This window comes from Chelonoidis abingdonii, chromosome 6 (genome assembly GCF_003597395.2).
Source record: "Chelonoidis abingdonii isolate Lonesome George chromosome 6, CheloAbing_2.0, whole genome shotgun sequence".
NCBI classification, from domain to species: domain Eukaryota; kingdom Metazoa; phylum Chordata; order Testudines; family Testudinidae; genus Chelonoidis; species Chelonoidis abingdonii.
In genome coordinates this window covers 130,827,208-130,837,278 of record NC_133774.1, presented here as the reverse complement: position 1 = coordinate 130,837,278, position 10,071 = coordinate 130,827,208, and the positions used below count along the sequence as shown (strand labels likewise).

General features: G+C 42.6%; 1 protein-coding gene across 1 annotated transcript in view; it reads left to right on the top strand.

The window, feature by feature from the left end:
- Positions 1 to 3,602, top strand: part of LOC116830296 (stimulated by retinoic acid gene 6 protein-like) — a 42,618-nt gene extending 39,016 nt beyond the window's left edge. Inside the window, exons 16-18 of the mRNA XM_032789710.2 lie at positions 591 to 754; positions 2,160 to 2,297; positions 3,392 to 3,602. Of these exons, the coding sequence (XP_032645601.1) occupies positions 591 to 754; positions 2,160 to 2,297; positions 3,392 to 3,528 (439 nt within the window). The 3' untranslated portion in view covers positions 3,529 to 3,602. The remainder of the gene's footprint in view (positions 1 to 590; positions 755 to 2,159; positions 2,298 to 3,391) is intronic.
- Positions 3,603 to 10,071: the final 6,469 nt, after the last annotated feature.

The window sequence follows — 10,071 nt, the reverse complement described above, 5'->3', positions numbered from 1 at the left end:
GAGTGTTGCTAGGGTAAAAGTTTCTCCGACGAACGTGCACGCGGCGCGCGCACACCTAACTGGAATGGATATGAGCAAGCACTCGAAGAAGAACTTAGGGTTGCCAACTTTCTGATTGCAGAATAACAAACACTCTTGCCCCTCCCCTTCTCTGAGGTCTCACCCTCCTCTCACTCCATCCCCCTTTCATCACTAACTCTTCCCTACCCTAGTTCATTTTCACTGGGCGGGGAAAGGGAGCTGGGGTGTGGGAAGGGTGAGGGCTCCGGCTAGGGATGCGGGCTCTGGGGTGGGACAGGGGATCTAGGGCTTTGGGTGCAGGGAGGGGTTCCCAGCCAAGAATGAGAGGTTTGGGGTGTAGGAGGGGGCTGTGGGCTGGGGCAGGCGTGCAGGGTAGGGCTCTGGCTGGGGGTGTATAGGATCTGGTGCGGGGCCAGGGTTGAGGGGTTTAGGGGTGGATCAAGGTCTAAAACCTTTGTGTCTTTGGTCTATCTGTTAGTTCCCTGTGAGCTGTTGCGGCACACTGAAGCCTCAAACCAAAGCCATGATTGGGCACTGGGTGTGAAAGTGGGTTTTCCCCTCTTTTGCAGGAAAGCTTTCCACAACTTCAATTACTTTTTATTCTTCTACAATGTGCTCCTGGGCTTGGGGGCTTGTTTGTTCAGACTGCTTTGCAGTGTCGTGTTGGGAACTTGGCTGATTGCACGGATAGACAGGACAATAATGCAGAAAGGGTATGAAGCTGCTGACATGGGTAAGTGTACGAAATGTCAGAGCATTGCATGGATAGCTTATATGGGGATTTGCTATTTGGTAGCTCTCTCATAAAGAATATTGGAACTTTTCAAGCAAACATCTGATGTATCTACAGGGAATCTCTTCATGCCTAACACACCTGCAAAGGAGCAAGGCAGAATATAGTACAAGCCATGCTCAGGCTGTACGTGGCCAGGGCCTTGGCCTCCCTACACGTATCCAAGAGCTAATAGTGTAACTAATCCTGCTTGTTTGAATCCAAGATCTTCCATGCTAGAAGCACAAGCCTCTAGCACCTGATTGCTGTAACTGGGAGATGCTGCACTCTTTAACCTCTTCCATTGGTCAGACACTAGAGGGGGGAAAAGACCCCTCATCTCCTAGGGTGGTTTACAGGAGTGGCGAGCACATGATGCTCCTTCTTGGAGCACTGTGCAGCAAGCTCTGGCTCCATCGTTGGTATTATGGTGATGGGCACTATAGAAAACAGCGCAAGCAGAATAGTTCAGTTACTCTACTCAGATGCTGTTACTCCACTTCTCCCAGGATTTTGTCCTTGGCTTTCTTTAACATTAAACACTACACAAAGACGTAAACCCTGAGTATAGATTCTGCCCCTCTGCAGCGATGGGTTTGAGCTAATTACTGCCATGTATTGGGTTGAAGCTGGAGGTGTATATTAGATGACTATTTTCCCACCACTGACATTTTCAAAAAGGGGAAGCTTCCGAAGAATAAAGCTCCCACAGAGGAGTTTTCTTTCAAAATGTAGACTCAGCAATGTATTTGTGGATTGGATTTGGGAGTTCACACTACAGCTGGTCAATATATTTATCGCTCCTTGCTTATTAATTTTCTGAGACCAGATCACAATTATTCCAATGGCCTGGTGTGTTCACAAACACATTTGACCTGAGGGTTGTTTACAAATCCTTTGTAGTTAGTATTCAGACTGTCCTTGATATTCAGAATTTTTTGTTTGAATGTTGTGACTGGCCACTTATGTCACAGGGTATGGTTTCTCTTTCCTAATTGGATTGCCTAACTTTTATGAACTACTATTGCTCTGTTAAACAAATATTGTTTCTTCCTTTATTTCTTTTTTGAATGAAAGAATCCTAACTCTTCCACTGTCCCCACCCCTCAAGATGAGTGGTGGAGCAAGCACCACCCAACCTGTCAAAGGCTCCCTACACCCACACCATGCCCAGGGAGGACTTGGATTGAAAAGCTTGTGGCTGTATAATAATGAAGAGCCTGAGCCTGCATTCTTTGTTCTTGCAAATGCCTACTGACTTGAATAGGAGTCTCAGGTGCACAAAGAATGCAGTACTGGGCGCACAGTGTATAGAGAAGGGAGTTAAGCTGCACGTCTCTGTAGATGTATCCCTTTTTTAATGCAGGATTCAACACATGGGTTGGTATGATATTTATGGACCACTACCACACTAACCCCACCCTCCTCAGCTTTTGTCACATTCTTCTGGCTGAGAAAAAACAGCTCAAATCCACCAAATACTATTTCTTCAATAATCTATCAGGTAAGCACTTTGACTGGAGTATTTAACATATATGCCACTTCACTGAGTACTGTGAACTATTTAATTCTAAAATTATATTACTCTTTGGGAATCCTTTATCTCTGGTATGAATTCTGACCTCCCTCTTCTTCCCATGCTGATGATCAGCTGCAAGGCATGAGGACTGATTAGAGCCTGTCATATTATCGCAGCACACCTAAGTGCAGAGGCTATTCTTATTCATATGTAGTAAGGAGACAAGTTATATGGGTGCAACAGAGTTGAAGTCAATCAGGCTGCACGTGTGTGTCTGAAAGATTAGCCCTAAGGCCCACAAAAATGGCCTGTAATCTCATGACCTTAACCCTTTTTGAATCTTGCTATGCTCTTTGTTTTATACAAAGGGTCATATTTGGGAGCCAGTGTTTTCGAGTTAATACATTCAGCAAAGGTGGAGCTTTTGGCCCTTGGGTGGAGGGAGGGTATTTTATCAAGTGGTGCTGACAGTGTTCTGGGCTAAATTCTCTTCTCACTTACACCAGTGCTATTCCACTCAAGTCAGTGGAGTTACCCCAGTGTAAATAAGAGGAGAATTTGGCTTCACGTGTCTTTTGGGTCAGATAGAAGGTGAAAGGGTGACTTGATCCCAGTCTATAAGTATCTACATAGGGAACAAGTATTTAATAATGGGCTCTTCAGTCTAGCAGAGAAAGGTCTAACAATCCAATGGCTGGAAGTTGAAACTAGACAATTCTGGCTGGAAATAAAGTGTACATTCTTAATGGTGAGAACAATTAATCATTGGAACAATTTATCAAGGGTCATCACTGACCCTTTCTAAATCAACATGGGATATTTTTCTAAGAGATCTGCTGTGGGAATTATTGTAGAGCAGGTCTCTGGCCTGTGCTGTACAGGAGATCAATTAGATGATCACAATGGTTTGTTCTGGCTTTGGAATTTATGAATCTTCAGTGGGTGTCTATTAATATAACTCCACTAACACCAGCTGAGGAGCTGGTCATTAGTTTTTGAGCTACAAAAGAAAAAGAAGTGGAGTGTGTTGATTTAAAAAGAAGTGGAGTGTGTTGAGTTCTGTATTTATCTCATTTTAGAAGCCAGAGTGTCAACCAGAGCCAGGACACGGTGGTTGCTGCTCTACACCCTTCTTAACAACCCCAAGCTCACTGAACTCAGGAAGTCTAACATGCAGTCCGGTGCCAGTGCTGTGCCACAGAATCCTTGTGTCTAGCTTACTCTGCAGGTGGAAATTGGAAGATGCTTGAACACCTGTTGACTCGCCTCTTAGGACTTTCAGAAGATGGAGCTCTATTTCAGAGCTATACACCATGAGCAGTTAGGGCTCTCAGCCCTGGTGTGACAGGAGAGCTATGGGAATGGATGTCCAGGAGCACTTGCTGCCATTGGTTGTTGTGTATTACATGTGTTTCCAACAGACAGCTGTGAATTGCATTAAATCACTATAAACCCCAGCAATATTTTCATTGTTTTAAACCAAATCAAGGTGCATTGGTTTTGGCCAATATTTCCTTGACTGTGTGCGGCCAAGGACCATTCTTCTGTCATTTTGCCAAGTATGCAAGTTCAGGGGGACAGAACCAAATTTCCCCATTGAATACAAGGCTGCAGTGAAAGTTTGGTTTTGTACTACTTTTCCTCTCACAGCAAGCACAACTTTTGTTTGTCCTAATTCCCAACTGTGCCAGAGCCTGTGCAGGGACTAATGAATGTGCAATTAAACCCCGGCAGTGAGTTTGAAAAAGTTACAATCCAGTTATAAGTAGCTGACAACTGATGCCTCTTATTCACTAATAGCTTTTAGTTACCGATGAGAGACAAGATGGGTGAGGTAATGTCTTTTATTGGACCAACTTCTGTTAGTGAGAGACGCAAGCTTACACAGAGCTCTTCTTCTTTATGGACTTCTAAGATTGATCTGGTCAGAGGAGTGGATCAGTCTCTCTCATTCTTCCAAACCACTGAACTCTGATCAGCACAGGGGCGCTTATGTTTTCTTATCATGCTGCCTCACCCTGAGATGGTCAAGATGGGAAATTATCTATCACCTTTGTCTAGTCAAGCTGTTGCAGGTGGTGGGAAGACGGTCCCCTTCTTCTGACAAGCCTATCAGACACTTTCTCCAAGCCATTCTACTTCTATCTACAAATGCCCATCTAAATTCTTCACTTACTTCTGGTCCTGTTATGCCCCTTTATGGTTTTCAGTATCCTCTCTCTACACACGCATATCTGAGCGGTCCCCAGCTCCTCAATACCACTGAGGATTCAACAAGTTTTTAGTGACATGCAAACACGTATCCAAGGATGATGATTAATTCAATGCCTAAAAGTTCAAGTCTTTTGCACAGCTACCTTTATAGTCCTAACATAACATGCTGCTTTTCAGAACACCATCATGACATTACAGTTAAAAATTGATATTTATTTGTATCACAGTAGTACATGAGGTCTCCAATCAAACATGGGCACCATTGTGGTAAATGCTGTACATACACATACTGAGAGGAAGCTGCAGTTGTTGAAGAGCCTACAGTCTAAACAGGCAGAGGGTGGGCCAGCTGTCTCCCATGCACCCCCTGAGGGCTTATGGTCACACTATAGACAACTTGGCTCAGCTTCCCCTCTTGGACTATTCAAATAAACTTCACTTCAGGCTTTTTCTTGGTCAAAAAATACTTCACCTTGGGGTCTGGGTTTATTAATATAAAAGAGTGCAAATAAAACTCAATGTCTCCCCAAAACAAAGTCCATACACAACCCAGTTTCTCTCTTCCTCCTCTCAGGCCTTCCTTCCTGGGACCTTTGCTCTCTCTCTCTCCCCCATGCCTCACTGTTCACTGAGCTTGTCTCACTCTGTGCCACAATTTCCTAAGCTTTCACTCCACCTTCCTGCTCCTTTTATACTAGAATCACCTGATTCCTCTGAGGTGGGGCTCAACCTGTCATTATGATTGACTTAGCCCCAGGCTTTCCAGCCCATGGGGCAAGCCACCCTGTTTCAATCCCCATTTTATTGATGAGGAAATGAGGCACAGAAAGATTAAGTGAGTTGCCCATGGTCACATGGGGAGCCTGTAGCAGAGCTTGACTAGAACCCAGAACTCCTGCGGCCACTCATTACCACTGCAGACAATCATATTGTTTACTGGCCTTCAAATAAAATTTAGCAAGTAGCCTGAGGTTCCAAATACTCTTTAACTGAACTAGTTTAATACCTGAATGGTTTCAAAATTTGCTTTCATTGTTACCAAAAATTCAAAAAATCTCTAAAGTAAAAAGGCAAATTCACATGCTTCAAAATATATATCAAGCTAAAAAAATGCCTTTCACACAGCTTATAAAGTGTCTATGTACTAAATATAATATATTATGCTTTGTAACCAAAACTATACAACAACCCTTCATATTATTGCTATGAAAATGTTATTGCCTGTATTGCGTAGTTAGTTTAAAATGATGTTATTGTTGTTGTAAAAAGCATAGTAATAGTAACACCTTTCATGTCCATGCTAATCATGCATTGTCATTACATCCAATAAAAACCCCTAAAATTAAAACCTCTAATGGAAACTCAAAACTCCATAGCTTAATGCAAATAAACATTTAAAAATATCTGTTGTACTAAAAGTACAAAAGTATAAAAATACAAAAAAAACTAACAAAAATGTGCAAAAAATCTTAATACATAATAGTCTCTATTAGCCAAAGTTAAGCTAGCGGTAACCTTAATAACGCAAAATTTATAAAAGCAAAAATTATATAAAACAAGCAAAAAAAACTGTGTAAGAAGTTGTTTTGACCTTGCATAAATAGACTGGCGTCTCTCAAAAATAAAAAAACAAGATAACCTATGTATAAACAAAATGCAGCTGTTGTTTTCCACACTGTATCTCTTAATCATACTCTTAATTTTAAAAACCTCCTCCCAGACCTTGGGTCATGGTTTATTGGCCTCTTCCGTACAATTGTCAAATAAATTATTTTTTTCTATGTGTTGTTTGGGTAATGTTGCAATGTGCAAAATGTTTGTATAGTGCTGTTACTAAGAGCTCTACTGTCCATAAAAAAACACACAATATTTCTTCCTCCAGCTTAATCGCAAATTGCGTAACGGGCCTGACAATTGGGATTGTCAGGCCCAAAAGGGGGACTGTAACAATTAGCAGTGACTCCCTAATAGTTAGTAGCCTTATAATAGCTGGCAACCATTAAAAAAAAATTAAATATCTCACGGACACAGTAGCCTGAACTTTTGAACTGTCGCCCCTTATCAGTTTTAAGGCAGTTAAAGCTGGTTCTTCGCTGGTTTTTGCTAAGCAGTTGCAAAAGTGCAGGGTTTGTTAACCACCAATCAAATGCTAGCACAACCGAAGCCTGTGTGTAAATGTGTATAAAAAATTCTTGATTTTTGTATACAGTAGAGTTTTTTGTACCAAGATACAAGGCTTTCCTTTCTTCTGCAAAATAAAGCAACCTTTCCTTATCCCTGTCTGGCTGTCACTGGCTCTCAGCTAGGCGGACCCGACATTTCGGTAACAGGATAGTGGTAGCCTATAAATACATGCAGTGGTTGATCTTTTAATGATAGTCCATGATTATTGTTCAGATAAGTGGGATAGGTACAGAATGAGCTCTGGCATGTGAAACCATCTAAAACCAGCAATTTAGCAGAGGGTTTACAAGACCTCAGTGGCTTCTCAAGTGCATTTGGTATCTTCCATGGTACTAGTTCACAACAAAATAGCAGCAGGCCTCAAACACTAAAAACACTGCATGAGAAGATCTTAGTTTTAATTCCTAGGTATAAAATCTAAGGAGTTTTACCATAAAATGGAAGCACATTACACAGTACAGGGACTCATGCCCAGATACCCTCAATTCCCATAATATGACCACACCAACTGCAGCTGATTTCCTTTTTTTTTTTCTCCCCCCCCTTTTCTGTGCAACATAGGTAGCTTTCCACAAGCCTGTTCAAAGGCACCAATTCTTTTCCTTCCAGGGCCAACAAAAAGCAGCCAAAAGTGTTATAGCATCTCCCTTCCATGACATAAACAGTGTAATCTCTGAACAACAGAAACCATTCATGTGGTGCTAGGGCTGCAGCAGGACACACCTGATCTACCTCTAACCTAAGCAGCAAATAAAGAAGGGGAAAGCCTGCTTTTTCTGTGGGGGGCAGGCATTCCCCAGGGTTCACATTATTTAGAATGCGGGTTAGAACACTCCATAAGGCCTTCACTTGTTTCTGCTAGACACCCCTAGATCTCATTTTCAAACTGGTAATGTAATGCCCAACCTTAACAGTCACTTCATGGGCTCTTGTATCACTGGATTAGCAGTGCTGACTGTTACACAGTCCATGGTCTGGAAACTTAATATGCTTTAACATTGCTGGGGTCACTTTTATGAGATCATATTCTATTCACCATAATACCAGCCATTACTCTTCCTTAGCATCTGAGCCTTCCCACTTCCATTATCAGAATGGATCTAGCTCCCAATGAAACACACCTAGGCCACCCAGAAATCTCCATGCCTTCCTGATGCCCTTCTTTTTGGGGACCCACCTCACTGCTACAGCCAGCCCAGCTTCCCACTGCTGTTACCTGCTTCTGTCACTGACCTCAGTGGATGTGTTCCTGACTAACCCATCTGTTCTCAGTTAGACCCTCTGTCAGATGGAGGGGAAAGTCTTGTCTCACTACTGTGAATTGGCTTCACAGTTTGTACAGTAGAAAAAATCTTACAGATCCTGCTTGCAAAGACCTTAACAACAGCCTGATTCAAGATCATGCTGCCTGGAAACAAGCTAGCTTTCCAGGGGAAACAAAGAAAGAATAGCTAGCAAAAAGTGTAATGAGTGCCCAGTGTTCCATGGATCATTTAATCTGGGGTCTGGGTAACCAGTATAGGCAACTGTGAAACCAAAATGGTAGCAGAGGGTGGGGGGCAAGAAGTGTCTATATAAGAAAAAGTCGCCAAAAAAAAACAGACTTTGTTCCCTATAAAAAATGGGACATCTGATCACCCTAATTAATTCAAGAGTGGATTCTTCTAATTTGGCAGAGTGCAAGAGCTAATCAAATTGAAACATAGTCACCCCCAGTCCTGAAACACTAGCGTGTACTTAACTTATAAGCTATGAGCATCAGCCGTTTCTTTATTTTTTTTTTTATTTTTTTTTTATTTTTTTGTTGGATTTCAATTGAACTAAATTGCACCTGAGTTAAACGCCATACGCTAGTTGGCAGGACTGGGGCTGTAACAAGTGCAGCTGGAATGCTATGACAAGCAAAAGAGGGAACCTGACAGCACTGTAATGTGGAAGATTCTCCCTGGCGAAATCGCGTGACTGAGACAATGCTCATGCTGGCAGGCATAAGAGTGGCTCTAACTTAAAAAATGGAAATTAATTTCAGCAACCAACAGGCCAACCCAGACCACCAAACAGGCGCCAAAGAGACTGCAAATACATGTACCGTGGCTCAAAGAGTGCATTCCGGGAAAGAGCACTACATTCAGGGACAAAGGAATTGTGAGTTTCAATAGCACCAGAAGCCATCTGCTCAGGCCTGGGCCATTGCACGCTTTGGCTTGTACATGCAGTGAAGACACCGCGCTAAGATTTCCGCAGGGTATTTAGACTCATAGACTTTAAGGTCAGAAGGGACCATATGATCATCTAGTCTGAGCCTCTGGCAGCAATGCAGGCCACAGAATGCTCAACCCCATCCACTCCTGTACAAACCCCTAACCTATGTGGCTGAGTTATTGAAAAGTCCTCAAATTGTGGTTTGAAGACGTCAAGGATGCAGAGAATCCTGCCAGGCTAAGTCGGCCATGCCGCCTACGCCTGCAGACGGAGGCAAAAAAACTCCGGGCCTCTGTCAATGCGCCTGGAGGAAAATTCTTCTGACACCCAAATATGGCTCAGCATAACCCTGAGCATAGTAGCAAAGACTCACCAGCCAGAACCCAGGAAGAATTCTGCTGTAAGTAACTGCAAGATCGGGCACCATGCTAACATCCGCATCACAAACCACTGGCTATAACTTTATCCTTGAAGAGGTTAATATTCAGGCCAATCAGGACATTTCTTTTAAACTTGGGCTCAGCACACCTCTTTAATTAAACTATAGCTAGATGGTGGTGTATGGGGGTAGCGCTCGTTTGACAACTATTTGTTTTTGCGGTGTGAATAGCGTAGGCAGTCCAGCAGACCGGAGATTCTCTTGTTACCAGATCGCACCCAATTAAACATTCCCAAATCACAAACACTGGGATACTTACGCTGAAGAGGTAATATTCAGGCCAATCAGGAACAATTTCGTTTTACTTGGCTCAACACACCTCTTATTACTATACTAGAGGTAGCCTCTTTGACCAGAATAGCATTTAAGAATGTTAAAAATGAGATGCAGAAAGATGCAGTGAAACTGCAAATCTCAGTCACACACAGTGGAAAGTAGGAATGCTTTGAAAAGCATGTTAAGAAATATTGGAAACATTTCTCAACTCCAATTCGCAATAAAGTGGATGAAAGTTATGTCTATATGAGTAAAAGGATGATATCCCTTCAAAGAGTCTGCCTGAGGCGCGAGAGCGAGAGGGCAATTTGCTCAGTTGAGCCAGTGGCATTAATTCCCACTTGGGGGTTGGGCAGTTTATTCCCGCTGGGACTACAATAAGAGTTACACTTGTGATGCTCAATGATGTTGGAGCATTTTTCTTAATAATGGAATAGAGAAAAG